This window comes from Equus caballus, chromosome 6 (assembly GCF_041296265.1).
Source record: "Equus caballus isolate H_3958 breed thoroughbred chromosome 6, TB-T2T, whole genome shotgun sequence".
NCBI classification, from domain to species: Eukaryota; Metazoa; Chordata; class Mammalia; order Perissodactyla; family Equidae; genus Equus; species Equus caballus.
This window is the reverse complement of record NC_091689.1, coordinates 72,476,823-72,497,044: the sequence shown is the minus strand read 5'-3', so window position 1 is coordinate 72,497,044 and position 20,222 is coordinate 72,476,823. Positions and strand designations below refer to the sequence as shown.

The following is a 20,222-nucleotide window of genomic DNA, read 5'->3' as shown; positions in this document are numbered from 1 at the left end:
CAGTACTCAAGAGTGAACAATCCTTCTCAAGAAAAATTTTATGAGAACTTGAAAACAGAATATGTCATGCCCATCAGGTTTTATCCTGGGATCCTGACAGCTAGCTGTATTATAGGAAATTGAATAAATTCTCAAGAGAAAACTTTAGCTAGTGCTTCCTATATTGGAAGGTCCCATATACAGATTAATATAAAGTTTCATATTAGAAGGATTACAGACCTATATGTAAAAAACAAAATATCACAAAGTGTTAAAATTCACAAATGTGCTTTAAAAAATGTTTATTATTCTATTTAAATACAATGTTCATTTACATATTTCTCCATAATTGTCATCTGTAAAAAATTTGCATATAAATACAACAGAACACTATGAAATATCACAGGAACAAACACCTCCATCATTTCTGACTTCTTTCTTAACTACATAACAAATTAAAACATAGGTCCCTTTGAAAAGTGGAGAATATTTCAGGGCTAAGAATTTTATTACACTTAATACAAAGAAATTTAAAGTCTTCATATAATAAAATGCCAGTCAGTTCTGAGAATATTAAATGGAGTAGTTATCCTGTTATAAGGAATTGTTTAAAATAATGGATATTGGCCAAGGCCAATGGATTTACGAAAAACGTTTTTTCTCAAAGCAGAAATGACACTCAAATTGTTACCTACATACTTGGCCTGATCTTCCTATCATGGAAAGATACTTAAACAATTTAGATATAATTTAGAAGACTAGGTGAGCAGGCACTCATCACAGCTCAAGCTCCTTTCTTCTTCAGCAAATGGAGGAGTGTTACATACTCCGCATGGTCTTGGTGGGAGCTGTGGAATTCCATAATTCTGAAAATAGGGTTTCTACCTGAATGATGGAGGATTTTCAGGGTCACAAATTTAGGAAGAAGATGGGTAAGCATTAGTGTAAGGAAGATTAGGAACAAGTAGCCAGTGGTCTGGCTTGGTGCTGAGAACCAAAATAAAAACATAGAAATGCCACTTAAAAGACTGAACATTGTATTTACAGCAATTATAAAAATTCAGGGTATCCACAATTCAAAGACAGAGTTGCAAAATAGGAAAAGAGAGAGTGGCTGTGTCTTTCCTGGATATAAAGACTTTGGCAATATGTTACATTTTCTCATCAGCAATTCTCACGGCGTTTTCTTTTAGATGGAGTGAAGTTGTGTGAGATGCTTTGTTTGTATCAGCAACAAAGAGAACTCATGTCCTCATGAGGGCTTTACTAGTGCAAATTCACAGACTATTTACAAGCATTTATGATAACTGCACTTAAAAGCAATCTACGAAGGAATGTGTTACATGAAACTCTCCTAATATTTTTATTCTACTTTACAGAATATCTAGAAAGTAATCAAGTAATAGTCCTATCTTAAGCACAGAATTTAAAATAAAATTTACCTTCATTATGGATAACAAACCAAAAATTATCCACTTTGTAAATTTTAATATGAGTACTGCAGTTAAGTACTTTTTAGGTTTCCTTTCATTACTTAATCCACAAAATTAATTAGAATATATAGGAAATACAATACTACATTTTTAAATAATTCTTTAAAATATAGTTTCACTGGTAACTATTTCTACACGTATTTATATTTAAAATACGACATATAAACATTCCTTCATATACAGATGAGCTATTTGAAAGAGTGGAAGTTCCCTTTTCATATGTAAACATTTTTTAAAGAAATATTTATAAGAGTATAATTTTCCCATCCAAAGATTTCCCATACCCTTTTTATTCAACAGATATTCTTCTCATTTTTTCAGCTAATTCTTTTCTCACTTCAATATGTTTTTCTAAATTTTGCACTTCATGTGGAAGATTGATGTCCCAAACAGACAAGCAAGACTGTATCTCTAGAAAATGAAAAAATAAAATGTCTCAAAGATCTGCCATAAGGCATTTTGATTTTATTTTAATTTTGTTAATTTATATTTAGTTGCCTTGGACAAACATATTATAAATACAGCAATAAATAATCTACTATATTATAGCCATTTATAAGAAGTTCCATTTGGAAAATGTTTAAAATAAATTATAGAACTGACTACTAAATTTCAAAAAGAGTGTGGACCTTTAAGAACCTAACATTTTATTTTCTGAAAGAAATGAAGCTTTTTCAAACACCATTCAAAATCAGACCTCATTAGGGATATAGGTAAGATGTAAGGAAAAATACCCACATTTAGTTTAAATTTGGGCTAGTTCTCATTTTATAGGGTTGATATCACTACTTCATCTGAAAAAATAATTACTTAACACTCCTAAATCACTGAGACTTAATTTTGAAGATTTATGACTAAATTATTTGCATTATAAAGAAGCTACCAATTTAAAATGCTTGAAGTTTTATAGCATATGTAATACTTACTATAAATGTATAAAACACATAATATGTTATAATCATCCATGTCATTGCACTGTGTTTGGAACATAGTATCCTATTAAACATTACCTTTTTGCTGTTGTGTACCGTCGGTACTTTTCCGGTTATACCCCAAAACCAGCATGGCATTTTTAAGACTTCCTTTACAAAAAAAAAAAAAAAAAGGATTTTTATGTTAAAACAATATAACAAATTGGACTAAAAGGAGTACAGGTGTTCATATTTTAAGACAGTGAACTTAACCGCTACTTAACCATGCACTTAACCACTAGGCCACTGGACTAGCTCCAGACCAGCGATTTTCTAAAGCTGGAAAATTTGTGATCTTCTCCTTGCTAAAATTCTTAGTAATTGTGTGAATCTGACAAAACAGCTTAACCTTTCTACAAAATCAACTTAATATTTATACATTACATTATTTATACAATTATATATCATACATTATCCCTTAACCTAATTATGATATTAAATGAGATAATGTATATGAAATATCCATGTATGTCTTTGGATACAATAAGGCACTGGTCAAATATGAAGCATTTGGATGGAGAGTTGAATGGATGGATATACTGATACTGTCACAAATCCAGACTTTCTTCTCAAGTCAGTCACTAACTTATTCAACATTCAACAAAAGTCTCTATATACTAGGGGCCAGCCTGGTGGTGTAGTGGTTAAGTTCACATGCTCCACTTCAGCGGCCAGGGGTTCACCAGTTCGGATCCTGGGCACAGATGTATGCACCACTTATCAAGCCATGCTGTGGCAGGTGTCCCACATATAAAGTGGAGGAAGATGGGCACAGATGCTAGCTCATGGCCAATCTTCCTCAGCAAAAAGAAGAGGATTGGCAGTGGATGTTAGCTCAGGGGTAATCTTCCTCAAAAAAAGAAAAAAAAAAGTCTCTATATACTAGACCTGAGGCTAAGCCCTGGGAATAAAGGGATGAACAAACAGATGCAGACCCAATCCACATGCAGTTTATGTTCTAGTGAGGAGACTGACATTAATAAAAAAAAGTCATGGCCAAGAGAGGTGCTATGAGAGCCAAAAGAGAGAACTTTGACCTAATCAGCGTTCACTTCTCCGAGATTTTGACATATGAGCTACCATTTCAAAAAGAGTCACTGTTAAGTAAGCCAAAAATTAACATACTAAGTTAACTTAATTAACTAAGTTAACTAAGCAAAGAGTGAAACAGCACATGCAAAGCCTTGAGGCAGGATGAAGCATGGTATTTAAGAGAGACTGAAGGTTCTTCTAGATCAGAAACAGCTGAGAGGAATGCGGTAAATGACAGAGGCTAGAAAGGTGGGATGAAGCCAGATCATGCTGCACTTTGTAGATTATGTTTAAATTTATCTTTATTTTAATAATCTATTAAACCCACTGAAATCCCATATAACGTCAGTAACAAACAACCATTTGGGTCCTAAAGAACATACAAATTAAATTAGAGGATATAACAACCTTGGTAGAATAAGACTAGAAAGGCGACCACAGACCTACTACTCTGCTGTGTAGACATGTATCCTGATAGTCACCAATCACTAGGAGCATCTAATCTAACTCATCTGTGCAACTCTGACCTCCATTCATGGAAAATAGGTGAGGGTGAGGAGAAACACTAGTCCCTTCTTATTATAGTCCCGTGAAAGAAATTTACTATTTTCTTCACCATGTCAAACATTTTATTACTTATTTGCTAAAGTCACATAAACTCTAGTTTTGAAGAACTTAACCTCATAGCGTAATTTTGTATATATACTATTACTATTCTCTAAACCAAATAATTAGTTAAGACAATAAAATATGAATACTTATGCAGAAAATATATTTCATATGCTACCATGATTTCTTCCTATTTAAATAGAAAAGAAGGAACAGAAAAGACATAGCTTGAGTAAATTATGATTTGTCAATATTTGTAGATCGTTGAGTTTAGCATATACTGCTACAAGAACACAAATTTGTTTATAGCATGAAAAATCAAATACAATTCTTTAACCAGGGGTGGGAAGCTTAAACCATCATCAAAATAAACATTTGCTTTAATTTCTTTCATCAAAATGTAAAAAAGACCTCAACATTATGTATTTCCAATTTTTGCCTTAAGTATAGAGAAAAAAGAGAAACTAAGACCCAAATTTAGTGCTCAGCTACAATAATCTGCTTCTTTTATGGGACTGAGAGCATCTACTCTCTCCGTTTTTTTAATGACCCTGTTCAAAATTTATCCCAGTCCTATGTTTTATTATGTGAACTTCTGAGATACTGCAAATGGCACTGGAAAGTGAAGAGAAAACTTCAATTAAAAATAAAAGCATATTCTTGGGGCTGGCCCCGTAGCCGAGAGGTTAAGCTCGCACGCTCCGCTGCAGGCGGCCCAGTGTTTCATTGGTTCGAATCCTGGGCGCGGACATGGCACTGCTCATCAAACCACGCTGAGGCAGCGTCCCACATACCACAACTAGAAGGACCCACAACGAAGAATATACAACTATGTACTGGAGGGGCTTTGGGGAGAAAAAGGAAAAAATAAAAAAAATCTAAAAAACAACAACAACAAAATAAATAAAAAATAAAAGCATATTCTTATAGTCTTAGAGAATATTAAAAAAAAAAGATCTAAAAGAAAGAAACTTGCCTAACTGTGCTGTCATCATGACTCTAACAGAATCACAAAAGTTGTGAATTATACGTATAATTCGACGAGTTGAAAGATCAAGGAGTAAAATATGGCCTCCTCCAGTTCCTATCCAGAGGGCAGTGTTCTTCTGTAGGCAGAGAGTTTTCACTCTCCCAGAATAAGACATTTTGTGTTTCGAGTCTTTGTTTACTTTTACCATTTCTTCCCTAAAATCATAAAGAAAGCTATGCATTAATAATTTATCAACAATTAAGAAATAAAGTAGACGTTTCTATGTATATATATACATATATACTATTTTAAATTATGAATACATAACAGTGTACATTATATATCATTAAAACTGTACAAAACTAATTTTGCTAAACACAGAATGCCAAGAGCCACATTTCCCTACTTGAAGCATAAATTTTCAAAGACAACACAATAACCCCTTAACTTCAAGAAATTCTAAAATAAATAAGACAGATACAATTTTTATAAACATCAAGCCTATGAAATCCAGCAAAAAAAGAATAAATTTGCCCAATATCAAAAAAAAAAAAGTTCATTTCAACTCTTCCATGAAGCCTAAAAGTTACAAAGGAAAATAAAATCACAGTCATTTACATGTAAAAAATATCAATATAAACCACGGAATTTTTCCCCGAGCCAATGAATAATTCATGACAAAAATGAGGTGTCCAGAAATAAAAGAATTCTAATAATTTTGGAACTTTCGGAAGTATGGGACTCTTTACTAGGCAGAACTGTCAGCCCTTCTGAGCATACAGAGAAAAACTTTAAGATTCTAAGAAAGTAAACTTTGAATCTCATTTTATGGATATAGTGCATAATCTAAATGTTCTCTAGAGTATAAAAAATACATACAGTAAAAACGAAAGAAAACAAAAATAGAAAGTGGTTAGCAAGTAAGGTCGGCATGCTCCTGTTCCCCAGCAGCAGCGCACAAAAGATGTGCTTAATGTAATGTCAGATTTGTCTGTGGCTAAGAAATGGGCTCTCAGCCTGGCACCTCTATCCTCCCTCCTTAGTTAGTGCATTGGTCAGTCCAGTCTGTTTTTTCCCTCATATTTTAATATTGTTTTGTGACTTTTTATCATTAAAGCAGAGTATCCCTGGATCTATGGTCTAATTATAATTGGTCAAATTTGATACTGAGATGCTTCTGGATCTACGGCCAGCAATGAATCCGGTGTGGTCATTTGCAATAATGTGCTATTTTTTCATTGGAGAATATTCCTTATAATATCTTGAAAGAACCATATATATTATGTTCCTATTTTATTTCTAAAATGACATTTGCAGATACCAAGAAATGGTGCTGAAGAGCATTAACAATTTTGTTTCTGAGGGTTTTTTAAAAAAAAATTTCTATTTAGAAGTAGAAAGGAAGAAAACTAAGCCACACTTCTTCCTCTGTGAAATCTGAAGTGTAAAGACAGCTCTTATTGGCATTAAAGAAAGAACTAATGACATTTCACCTATAGTCAACAATAATATATTATACACTTAAATTTAAGAGAGTAGATCTCATGTTATGTTCTTTCCACGATAAAATTTTAAAAAAAAATCAATGAATTTACTTTAAAAAGTGCACACAGTCTATTAGTTCGCAGAGTTTTTCAGTTTTCTTATCCCGCACTTCCACAAATGGGCTATTTTTCTTAGCAACATAGAGAGCCGTGTCGACCACCACTGCTATGATGTTGGAATCACTGAAGGCTGTGTAAGAAAACCTAGGGGAAAAAAAAATTTGACCACTGTTCATTTTTCTTCTATTTCCACATGTAGTGCAACATTATATTAATTTTTAATACATATAAAAGATTAACCCCCTTTTGGAAAAGAAACAAGCCTGAGTATTGGCAATTATTTTATGTTCTCCCCTAACTATTCTGAGTTGAATATATAACTTACTTTGGTATTTTACTTACTTTTGATTACTTTGGTTTTTTTCCCCTGATAATAAAATAAAGACTATGACTAATGTTCACTGCTCATTTTAGTTTTAATTTCAGTTTTATCTGGTTCTTTATAGTGTTTTTTACTGTCCAAACATGCGAAGTATCTTGACTTCTAAAAGAAGTATCATAATCATATCTGCAACTTTATGATATTGCAATAAAATGCTTATTGTTGAGAATGCTTGGGAAATTAAGGGTTAGCCATTACACCTAGAATTATAAAATATCAGATGTTAAAATAAACTTTAGCAGGAGTGTCTTCAAATATTAAAAGATATCTTTGCATCAACACAAGCCAAGCCAAGTAGGAGAAAAAATCCACATCTTCATCGAAACAGAAATAGAAAGCACATTGTCATTTCCCCCCTTTGAAAATAAAGGAAAATGACGAACATTTTTAAAGATCTACCTTCCAACTAGAACACTGGCATTTTACATATTTCACAAATAGATTGGCTCCCATAGGCCCCATGTGCATGGCAAACTCTGAGTTAGCCTTTGAGGCTTAACTTAAATGTCAGCTCCTCTGGAATTCTTCCCTGACCTATTGAAAAAAAAGCAATCATTCCCTCTCCTTCACTGGTGTAGCTGTAATATTATAGACCTTATTAAATACAAAATTGTATTTATTAGTGTGGTCCTGACACTAGACTGCAAGTGCTATTTATTAAGGTCAAGGATCATGTCTTTTCTATAAACCAACAACCCAGTAGCATCATTATAGATAAGTACCTATCTATCTAGTAAAGATATATATATATAGTAGATAGATAGATAAGTATCTATCTAAATGCCTGGTTAACAAAGCAGGCAGTTTGTTAAGTGGATGGACAGAAGGATGGATGAATGAAGAATAAACTAACAGGAGAAATGAACAACCAGGAAAAAGGTAAAATGGTTAAAACTGTAATTCAATCAGAAAGACGACATGCAAATACCAGGGATGTACTAATCTTTATATCCTAAGGCAGGAAGGTTGTTTTTCCTCCACCTTTTCTATTTTGGTAAGAGAGATGAAAATGCAATGCTTTGCAGGTCAAACTAGTACAAAGTTTTGTATAGAGTTTTAGAATTTATATAAAATACTTTTGTGTGTTATCCCATTTGATCCTCGATAAAAATCCTAGAAAAAATTATAAATTTCAATGTTTGTAATTACAGAAAGAAAAGTGTACAAATGCTAAATAACTTCCTCAAGGCCACTTGACTAATATGTTACAGAACCAGGACTCAAAACAAGTCCTGTGGAGTCTGTGGCTCCAGAGGCCATAGCCATCTTTCACTGTCCATTACGCCTCTCAGTCCGTGCATGTGGATGATGATAAGGAGGGTAATGATGAGAAAGCAGCCCCTAATTAGTGATATGATGTCTGCTTAGCAGGGCAGAGACACAGGCAACAGGAGACACTTTTGAGACGAAAGCAAATAATTTCAAGTGTCTATGAAACAGCATCCTAACCTCTTTGGGGAGATAAACATCTTTAAGAGCTGATATTTATGGGCATTCTCTTTAGTAAAGCATCTATACCCCAAATCTTATGTGGAATGTTAGGGGGTTGATTGATACCATGATCTCATAACACGCTCTGTGAAATAAAAGAATTAGGGGCCCGTTCTTTTTAAATAGTTTCAGGTTTGTATAGGTTGAATAAAAGTATACATTACAGAATGAGACTAAGTCCATCCAAATAGTCACCACAGGCTAGGAAACAAATGTATGAGCAAGATAAGAACTAAAAACCAAAATCCTCATCTATGAGAATTTACAATATATAGCAGCGCATCTGAACCCTGACTACACTTTAAAATCACCTAAGAACTTAAAAAAATATATTGAAGTCCAGGCCCTATGCCAGGCTTAATTCATCTTTTTTAATTGGTCTGAGGTGGGTCCCAGGCATCAGATTATTTTCAGCTACCTAGTGGTTTCTACTGTGCAACCAATGTTGAGAACCTATAAGTCTGGTGGTGCCAAGAAATATTTTTGAAAATATATTTATAAGAATGTATGATAGCTGTTGTGTAGGGAAATAACAGATGCAACAAAGAACAAATCTGAGGCACCTAATGGGCACAGATGGGATCAAACACAGACACTTTGAGGCAGTGAAATTTGGACCAAAGAAGGCAATAGGAATAGCAGTTATTTAGCCAAAGAGACAACCACATGTGAAGGCAGGGGGTAAGAAGGAGCAGGTTGTCTTCAAGAACTGAGACTATTTCAGTCTGGATAAAGCACAGAAGGCAAGGGCGCTGCAAAATATGAATCTAGAGAGGTAAGCAAGAACTACATTATAAAGGGTCTGGCAGGAATTTGGATTTCATGCAAAAGACAACTGGATGCCACTGAAGGGTATTAAGCAGGAGAGTGGCATCAGATTGATTTGCATTTTAGAAGAGTCCCTCTGTTCACCATGTTGAGAATGGATTGAAGGGAGCACAGTTGGAGGTTGAGAACTGAATAGAAAGATGCTGTTGTTAACACGGCCATAGATGAAGGATAACAGCCTGGCTCACGGCAGCAGCAGTGGGAACAGTGAGAAATACAAGAATCTGAGAGTCAATCGGGAGGAGAGTCAAGTGAATACAGAAAGAAAAGGACAAAGGAGTCAAAGATTACTCCCAAGTTTCAGTCTTGGACAACTAAACAGATACTGAGATACTAAGATATTCCCTGAGATACGGATTTGTGACTCAAAGCTAATAATAATCATAATAATAGCTAACATTTATTGAGCGCTTACCAAGTGCTGGGCAATACGTTAGCTCCTTACATTAATTTTCTTGTTTAGTCTTCCAAACATCCCTTTGAGATACAGTACATTACAACCCTCAGGTTAGAGAGGACTGAAGATTTGAGAAATTCTTGCCAAAGTTCGCATAACCAATGCATGGCTAAGCCAATATTTGAACAATTTATGCTCTTACCCACCACCCTACACTGCTTCTCACTGAAGAATGTGATAAGTAAGAACAACTATAGTGATTTGTTTAAAATACAACTATAAAATATTGAAACAACAAATTGACACAAGGTTTATGTTCTATTTTATTCTTGCTTGAAACTGGTATCACTAACTTTTCTGAAAAGGGGCTGTCTATATAATTATCAAATCTAGAGAGGACTTCTTATTCCTGAGGCCTATGTTTCCCACAATCAATACTCAATGGAAATTATCCAAAATGTAAGTGTCAAATCCATAGATTTAGTAAAATACTGAGTTGATTGCCTTTCAAATTCCATATGTTCAATTTGATACAGAGATAATGAAAATGTTAAAAATTTAGATTGATAAATACTACTAAGATTAGCATGGGTTTTCATATCTTATCCCAAACGTGATTAGGCTGGGCGATTTTTTAATGTCCCTCTGCTTTCTGGAATTTTCTAAGTTTTCTATAATGAATGTTTAATTTTATAACAGAAAAATAAATTATGCATTTTGAAAGACTTTCATTTGGGATTATCAATAGCTTTATTGACATGATTATAAAGAATAAACATGAATAAAATGGTAAATCAGTTATATAGACAAGAATAACTTACAGCTGATTTGTCCTGGTCTCAATGAGTTTCTGAATGGTGAAATCTTCAGAAAATGAGAAGATTTTTGTGCCACATCCTCCCCACATAATGCTTTTTTCAGTTGAATTCATGGATTCACTCAAACACATCAGTGGAGTGCTAACAGTGCCTATATTTAGTGTCTTCAAAGGAGCAGCTCCTTTACACTTTGCCAAAAAGACAAAACACATTCAGTAAATTGAGTATTGGCAGAAAGAAACACTAAAATTTGAGCCTTCTAAAAACTACTTTCCCATCATAAATGGTTAGAGGTGTTAAAATAAAAATTCACGATACATTTTTCAAAGGTTTTATAAAAACAGGATTCAATTCAAGTGATATTCCACAAATTATCCTTATAACCAATCTCTTCACTTCTCCATGCAAAAACTGTGCAGGAACTAACCTAGGGACTATACTCTACTTCTTTGTTTCTCATTAGATAATAAGCTTTTATGATAAGAAAGAATATGAATGGGTAGGATGTTGAATAAATAGATGGAATCACAGATGAATGGATGGACGCAGTAATAAAGGCTTTAATGATAAATGAGACTCTACAGAACAGAAAATTAAATGATTTCTTCATGGCCAAAGAAAAAGTTGATAGCAAACCAGATTTAAAATTTGTTTCCTTTGTTTTTTTCACAATATATTTATAAGGAATTATCTACTTCACTTATATAGAAATAGAATTTTTCCATGCCTAACATTATAAAGCAGATCTCATTTATCATTTTATCCCTAGCTCATTCATAATAAAATATATAGTTAATCAGCAAGTATTTATACACAATCCGTTGTATAAAAGACTTCATGAGGCGATAAAAAGTAGAATTTATGATCCTTGCTTTTAGGGAGTTTATAATCACTTAAGGAGGGAGGTGGGGATGAGCATACATAAAACAAAGAACTTAAAATAAATTTTGATGTAGAACGCAGTCAACATTTACCTTAACAGATTTATCTTCAAAAATCGCTAAGTTGCCATCAGCAGTTCCCACCAAAAGAAAATTTTTTTGCTTGCTAAAAGGAAAAATGTCAAGATAGTCAAAAAAAGAATGCTTATAATGACCGACGTGGGCTTAACATTCCCGCTAGCTTGACAAACTTTAGAGAGCGTTCTTCCTGACTATGGACCCCTGACTTCCCTTTTCTTACAGCATTTACATTAGCAAACTTAAATTGTAATTTCTTTCTCCGCCCATTTGAGACGTAAATCTTCTAGCCTCTTGCCAGTTTTATAATCCAGGAATGTCTTTCTCAAGGACCTGAGGGCCCTCCCTTTCAAATGTCATCATCAAGAATAATAGCACCCCTATCTCTCAGTCTGTTGGGGGTTACAAGCCAAACTTCAATAAGCAAGCATTAGCAAACGCAGATGGCCTAATCACATTGACGTCCTCGAGTACTTTTCCACTAGCTCATCCCAGCAGTTAAAAACTCTCCCACCTTTTGATGCGGTCAAGTTGAGCTCAATCTCTCTCCCCTATGGCAACAGTCTTGAATAAAGCCTTCTTTGCCTATTTAACTCCACCTGACGAAATTTTTCTTTAACAATATCTAAATAATTTCAACTGCAAAATTACCAGTGGAGTTTATATTTCAGCAGCCAAAAACTTGGGCTTCACATTTTTCTAATACTTATTTATTTTCCAGTACTGATTAACTTAAACCAGAGAAGTCTATGGGGTATAATCTTAATGGCTCCTGGAAACAATCCTGTCCCGAATATCACAGCAACCAACATGTTACACACACCTGAAATTCTGCCATTTAGATAAATTCCCTTGGGGAAGGATGCTTGCAACTGATAATAATTAAGTCATTTTTACCTATTAACAACTTAGAAATTCATTTATTGGATCTTTTTTCCAATTTTGTAGTTAGTTAACTGATATGTTTTAGACTGGCACATAACAGGCCATTGATACAGAGGTACTCATAGAAAGAATTAGTGAGAAGTCATCTTCGAAGAGGCCCTACAAAGGTGAATTTATGTGAGGAGTGGCAAGGAGTTAGAGCCACAGTGGTGGTAAAATGAGGCACAAGGCTGAAGGGCCTGAAGAAATGATTGATCTATGTTATAAATGCCTCAGTTTGATTTGCATACAGAAAAATCACAAATATCTTTGTGGCCTCCCACAATTCCCTTTAATATATGCAAACCAATGGGAAACTGTTAAAAATGAGTAATCTTTGCTGATGCTATAACAATTCTGCACCAACTAAGTCATCTAAGAGGTATGTAATTTTCCCCCAATGGTCAAATTCACCACCATACCTTTGCTTGGAAAAGGAATTGCAATACAAGCAAGTAACAGAATCAGTCATCTTTTCAAGGGTATGTCTTTTTTTCTCATCTTCGGTATTGATGACCAGGAGCATACCAGACTGTGTCCCAGACACAATCCAGCTTTCCTTTTCGACAGGAAGATGCACCAAGGCTAGGCACAGTATTCTACTATCAGTAACTTCCTGTCAAGAAAAGAAAACACACTCTAAAGGACTCGGTTCTAGCTCAACTGACCAGAACATGTACAGAATGAAAATATTATGTTATCCACATACATATCTCTTTTTACTTCGTTGCTTTTAATTTTTTAAAAATACCTATTTTATTTAATTTTCAAAACTAAATGAGGTAACCGGCAAACAAGTTTTACCTATCTAGAGTGCATCTGAAACTAAAATTAAATATTGAAAATTATCCCTCAGTATCATTTCTCACTCATCAAAAGAATACAAAAGGATGGTTCAACCTTAAGAATAATGTTTAGGCATAACATTTATTTCAAGGCAACAGTCAAAATATTAGGTTACTTTTTAAGTTTAGAAATTAATATTTGCCAATACAATTGATTGCTCCATATAGTAGATGCTGCACCCAGAGCTCCTCCACCAGTCAGGCGCACCACCACCAGCAGCTCTGAGTGTTGGCTCCTAACAGCTCAGAGCCGCACCGTTCACAGAACTGCCCTTAGCTGATGGGAGCTGGCTTGCCCAGAAATGGCTGGGAGGTTACCCTACACCTACCCGTGGGCAGATTGTAGCCAACGACTGACAGACATGTGAGCATGAAAGACTGGACCCCTTGCCTGGTGGAAGGATATATCTGTGCCGCTATTCACACTCCAGAGTTTCTTATGGGTAAAAACAGAGGCTAGACTTCCTCAGAAACTCCATTTTTGCTAAGCTTCTTCCCCTGCTCTTTCTGGCTTCCTGTACTTCGTCAAAAGTTTCTCTGTTCTTAAATCACTCATACAAGATTCTCTATCTCAGGCTCTGTTTCCAGGGATCCTGACCCAACACACACAAAGATGATTTTAAAGCAAAACACAGAGTATCTAATTTCATGTGAACACTCTTGTTCTAACAGAAAGTTAATTTAATAATATTCCTATATTAGCTCTTACTTAATTTCTTCCTATGTAAATTATTTTTTTCCTGAGGAAGATTCACCCTGAAATAACATCTATTGCCTATCTTCCTCTTTTTGTATGTGAGCTGCTGCCACAGCATGACCACTGCTGAGTGGTGTAGGTCAGCGCCCAGGAACCAAACCCGGGCTGCCAAAGCATAATGCACCAAACTTAACCACTAGGCCACCGGGGCTGGCCTCTAAGTAACTTTTTAACTGGTACACACTTTAAAATAATTTGCAAAGTAAGTTTTCTAAAGTATCTCTAATTGAAAGAGTATTTAGATTTACCTCAGAAGTGTATCTTTCAGTATTTAAGTCAAGGAACGAAAGCTGTCCTTTGTCAGGGTGCCCACAGCCCAGCCAAATGCTTGCATTCTTGCTGTTATGATTTGAGGCAACCATGCATTCAACAATCAAGTTTTTAGGTATTGTTATATGTCTCATCAGGCAGATTAACTCAGCTGAATTCAAAATGTCAAACACCTGAGAAAGTTTAAAAATAAAACCACACACAGCAAGTTAACACACGTCCTCTTGAAAGCTCATATTCTTATGTGTAATGTAGGACTAAATGTTAGAGCTCTGTCAAGAAAACCCTAAATCTGTTGGTTAAACTGTGACCCACCCAGAGCAACAAGATTAAGAAATCCAAACTATAGATAAAATTACATTAAAATAATACTTATTTTTAAAGTATGCATGATATATACTCTTTCATATGTATGGTATGTTTTGTAACTTGAAAGGAAAAGAAAATCTCAAAAGTGCCAACTGAACAGAAATTTAGCAGTCAGAAGCTATTCTTCATTGCATTTTATACTGCAGAGCCATATCATGCTGGCAATAAACACTTGGGCCAAGAGAACAGACCTTCTACAGCTGAAGGGAAAAGAAATTTTGAGCTCGGGCAACAAAATTCACAAATCACCTCTAGATTCTGTTTTTATACTTTTCCTTCAAACACTAAAGAGCTAGAGAGAGAGTGTGGAGCCACTGTAAGGAAAGAGAAACAGAAGTCAGGAAATTGGAATTAGGGCCCCATGACACAGCCACTTGCCTGCCACTCATGAAACCCCAAGAAAGTTCTTTATTCTCTCAGTGCCTCACCTGACAGAGGCAATGATTTTACCCACCTTGCCTAGTATATGCTGTATTTTAAAGATTAAATAGATATCAGAGTTTTTAAATACTGTCATGTACTTGAAAAAAACTCAAGGTTGTTATGTAATCTATAAAAAAGAAGTGAAACATAATTAAAAATGAAAGCAAGAAAAAGCAAAATGATAATTAAGCTATGGAAAATTTCACTGTGATAAAATTTTTTTAAAAGTCTGTGTGATTAACACTGGTGATAACCAAAGTTAAAAAACAAGTAGGACAAGTAGCCAAGATGATTATATAATGTTTAATAAAGTCAGTATATAGGAACTCAGTTATTTTTGAGTAGGAAATTTAAAGTTGAACACAAATTTTTCAGTGAATTATGATACCACATCAAGAGTCCACAACATAAAGGCAGCTCTTATTTTGATCTATTAAAATCTGTTTCGGTGTAAAACATGGTAAGAGCTCTGTTTATGGTAATATGGTAGAAAAGTTTATTTGGACAAACCTTCAAGCTAAAAATAACTTAAAATGGTGAAGAAATTCTTTTTTTAAATCTTAAAAAAATTTAACTCTTTAACTTTTTATCTCTTAAAAACATTAAAGATCTGACAACACCATAAGGAATTATCAGGCTGCAAGACTGATCCAAAGCACAACAGGGTTTTTCATAAAAGTTGATAAAATAAATTTAAAATTTATATGAAAAAAACTAAACTTAAGAATAGCTAAAGCATTCCTAGGGGAGAAAAACAAGAGGAGAAAGGAGGCTATTATAAAGCTACAGGAATTATGACAGGACAGCATTGGAGGAAGAGTAGATAAGTTGACCAGTGGAAGAGAATGTGTGTGAATATGGGTGTCTATCTAAGACAAATTACAGAGTAGAAATGGAAAAAAAAGATCAATGGGGAAAAAGGAAGAAACTATTTAATAGATGAAGCTTAAGAAAATGGTTATCCATATAAAAAAAAGAAAACTGGATCCAGATTAAAATGTCCATCCCTGATGGATTAAGAACCCAAATGTCAAGGCAAAACTTTTAAACTTTTTTAAAGAAACCATAGGTTAATATTTTTGAGACTCTGGGAGAGATAAGGACTTCTTAAAATAGGACCCCAAAAGTAATAACCATAAAAGAATTGCTAAATTTATCTACATGAAAATTAAGAAATTCTGTTCATCAAAAGGTACTCTACAGGAAATAAAAAGGCAAACCACAAATTGGGAAAAGAAATTTGCAACAGATATAGTGAACAAAGGATTACTACACAATAAAGACTCTCTTTTTCTTATTTCATTTGCATGCAAATAACCCAGTAGAAAAATGGGAAAATAATGAACAAGCATTTCCCAGAAGAGGAGACATATATATGACCAATAAACACATAAGGAGATGTTCATCCTTACTAGTAATTAGGAAAATGTAAATCAATACACAAGACTGAACCTACATGGAAAAAATTAAGACGTTAGATAGTATCAAAATTTAGGGAGAAGATACAGAGAAATAGCTACCCTAGTATCAGGCGATGGAAATGTTAAGCTGGTACAACTTCTACAGAAAAAATCTGGATATTCACATATCCTAGGATTCTGCAATTCAACTCCTAGGTAAACACCACAAAGCAGTTCTCAGATAAGCTGCACCAGGAGACATGTACAACCATGCTCCTAGCAGCACTGTTTATAACAGCAAAAAACTGAAAGCAATACCAATACCCATCAACATGATCATAAGTAAATATATTGTGCATTCAAACAGTGGAATGGTCTAGCAGTGAAAATAACCAACAGCTATATTCAACAGCCTGAAGGAAACTTACAAAATACTGTTGGGAGAACCACCAAAAAACCTCACAATACTTTGTGATTATTATTCCATTTACATAAACTATGAATATAGGAAAACTAACTGGGTAGCAAAACCATAAAGAAAAGAAAAGCAAGGATTATGTAAAAAGTCAGGAAAGTGCCTACATCTATATGGAAACGAGAGAGATGCAATCAGGAAGAGGCATATGGGAGCTTCTGAGGTGTTGGCAGTGTTCTTTCTTTTTGTGCCTGGGGTGGTGGAAGATACAGGAGTTTTGCTTTCTATCTGTTTTAAACTGTGTGTGTTTAGTTATATGTTTGATTATATACATGTGAAGACTATATATATGTGTGTGTCTATGTGTGTGTGTGCATACATATATGCATTTATTTTATGTTCTGTACAAAATATGCATAAATTTTGACTATAAGAATACCTGGGCAGAAGTAGGCCTTTCTTGAGGGTTTTCTTTCAAACAGTTCTTAATTAACTTCTCAACCATAGGCCATGGGGCACAACCATATTCTCTAACTGGATCTAAAACATTCCAAAACATACGCTAGAACGTTAGACAAATCAGAACAATTATTTTATTTCCACTCAATGCATATAAAAGATCCAGACATTGCAAAGGAAAACATTGATCTCCATAATCCTAAATTTATTACGAATCTACTTCTCACAAAAGCTAATTTCATTAGCTTTATCTCTACTAGAGACATCAAAAAAGATTTCTTGATTTTTTATGGTATAAAAAAGAGAAACAAATACCAATCGAATAAAATAATAAATTTTCATTCCATTCCTGCATTTCAAATAGACTTTGAAAACACTTTTGTCCATATAATAACTGGACTTCTTTGGAAATACTTTTTATTTAACTATTCAGAGTAGGCAAGCATTTAATCGTCAGATACCCACAGTAGGTTTGTGCACATTTGTTTCTTACAAGAGGAATGCCATTCTTCTGGTTGGTGTAAAATATAGATTTGGAAACTTGCACTGGATAGCTAACTGGTAAGATAAGGAGGGTGACTCAGATTGTGTCTGAAGTTTATCTAAAGGATAATAAATTTACTTTTGCTGAGAATCTTTAAAGGTTCCTTCGAAGGACATAGTTAAAGCTACATTCGCTAAACCTGGCACATATTATACAGCCAAAAATATTTCTTAGGGGCTGGCCCCGTGGCTGAGTGGTTAAGTTTGAGTGTTCCGCTTCGGCAGCCCAGGGTTTTGATGGTTCGGATCCGGGGCGTGGACATGGAACCACTCATCAGGCCATGCTGAGGTGGCATCCCACATGCCACAACTAGAAGGACCCACAACTAAAATATATACAACTATGTACTGGGGGGATTTGAGAAGAAAACACAGGAAAAAAAAAGGAAGATTGGCAACAGTTGTTAGCTCAGGTGCCAATCTTAAAAATATATATATTTCTTAAATGAGAGGGAAAGCAGAAAATATGAGAAAAGCTAAATATATTTAAAAGAATACTTTGTAGTAGGAACTGAAGTAATAGTCAAGGAATGAATGACAAATTCCTAGAATTTCTTGAAAGCATGACAACCATTCAAAATGAGATTTGATCTCATTAAATACTCATTTACTAATTCTTATTAATATTTGCTGCTAAAAATTATCATTTAAATAATTCAAGCTTCCATTCCTGCATATAAATTATTTCACTCCAAGAAAATGAAAACATTCCAGGCTCATAGGTATGTAGTAACTCTTCTTTTTTTTTTCCTGAAGAAGATTACCCCTAAGCTAACATCTGTTGCCAATATTCCTCTTTTTTTGCTCAAGGAAGATTAGCCCTGAGCTAACATCTGTGCCAATTTTCCTCTATTTTTGGTATGTGGGTTGCTGCCACAGCATGGCTGACAAGTGGTACAGGTCTGTGCCCAGGATCCAAACCTGTGAACCTGGGCCACCAAAGCAGAGCCCACTGAACTCAACCACTATGCCACAGGGCCAACCCCAGTAACTCTTTATGAGAACAGAAAACACTAAACCTGGAGTTCTAACAGCAATTTCCTTTTCTCAGTGTTCTTCTAAATATATACCAAATTCATCAACACTAATTTGAGATGTCAAAAAAAGGCCTAAAACTGCTATCTTACTCACGTGATTTTTATGAATTAGTCACAAGGATTTAAGAATATTCATGCACTAAACAAAAAATTATCAGCTATGAAATGAATTAAGTATACAACTACAGTTAAAGAACTTGGAAATGAAGCTGCTGATATTAAAAAAAAAAATCTTTATTGAAGGTGAAATAAAACTTACCAGGTAATTTTCCTTGTATTGCCAATTCATCAAACTCATTTGGAAACTTCAAACCCTCTGCTATTCTGCCTCCAGTTGTCAAAATGTCATAGAGTAGTAAACCAAATGAATAAACATCAGCCTGTTGGTTATAAATAACATTTCCTCTAGCAACTTCAGGTGCACGAAACCCTGAAAGCAAACAGACATACGAATAAATATGCCCGGCACCAATGCCCCAACACCCCAGGAGGCCTATACTTAGGCATATAAGCTGAGAAGAGTCAGAGAGAACCATGCTGAACCGCCCGTCTTCTCAAATGGAGACACCTTAATCAAGCAATTAACAGCCCTGCCCCAGGACATTTCGCCTCAAGGTTGATCTTGATGAATAGTAAGGATAAACATTCAATAATAAATTATCAAGTAATGCTTCATAATTGAAGAAATAAAGCCCAATAGGGAAAAAAAAAGCAGTATCATTTTTCTCATGCCTAATAAGGGCAGTGTTTCAAACAAACAAGGGGTCAGGAAGGAGATTGCTAGACTTCACTCCAAGACACTTCAACCTGGCTAAAATTCCAAAGCCTTCATTCACTATTTCGAGAACTTGCGACTCTGCCCCTTCTACCCAATAGAAAAATAAAAATAAAATCATGACTAAAACAAATAAAAGCCCTCTCTCAGGGGTTGGTTCATGCCTAAAATTATTTTAAAGAGAAATAAAACCTTTCATTCTACAATAGAGATAAATCTCTTTTAAATTTTTCAGAAAAAAAGAGTAATTTTAACATTATTCATAATAGTAAAAATATCAACCATCTAAATAATTCCAACCATAAAAGGAAATTGGTTAAATAATGTATACCATGCAGAAACTTAAAAATCATTTTTAAGATGACATGCTATAACATAAATGAAAAGAAAATATAGGATATAATTCTGAATAGACAGAAAGTTTATCAAATATATAACAAAAATCAACAGAATTAATTTTCTTAACTGTGAT

The 20,222-nt window shown here is 34.4% G+C and overlaps 1 protein-coding gene across 3 annotated transcripts in view; it reads right to left on the bottom strand.

Moving 5' to 3' along the window:
• Positions 1-264: 264 nt before the first annotated feature.
• LRRK2 (leucine rich repeat kinase 2) overlaps positions 265-20,222 on the bottom strand; it is a 134,344-nt gene continuing 114,386 nt past the window's right edge. Inside the window, exons 42-51 of one of the 3 annotated variants that reach the window (XM_014740975.3) lie at positions 19,235-19,405; positions 17,376-17,476; positions 14,308-14,502; positions 12,880-13,073; positions 11,549-11,621; positions 10,578-10,762; positions 6,650-6,802; positions 5,061-5,269; positions 2,483-2,554; positions 265-1,883 (exon numbers count right to left, since the gene is read on the bottom strand). In XM_014740975.3, the coding sequence (XP_014596461.2) occupies positions 1,762-1,883; positions 2,483-2,554; positions 5,061-5,269; positions 6,650-6,802; positions 10,578-10,762; positions 11,549-11,621; positions 12,880-13,073; positions 14,308-14,502; positions 17,376-17,476; positions 19,235-19,405 (1,475 nt within the window). In that variant the 3' untranslated portion in view covers positions 265-1,761. Of the gene's footprint in view, positions 1,884-2,482; positions 2,555-5,056; positions 5,270-6,649; positions 6,803-10,577; positions 10,763-11,548; positions 11,622-12,879; positions 13,074-14,307; positions 14,503-17,375; positions 17,499-19,234; positions 19,406-20,222 lie in introns of those variants that run through there. The other 2 variants (XM_070270127.1, XR_011439737.1) reach the window with 2 other exon arrangements.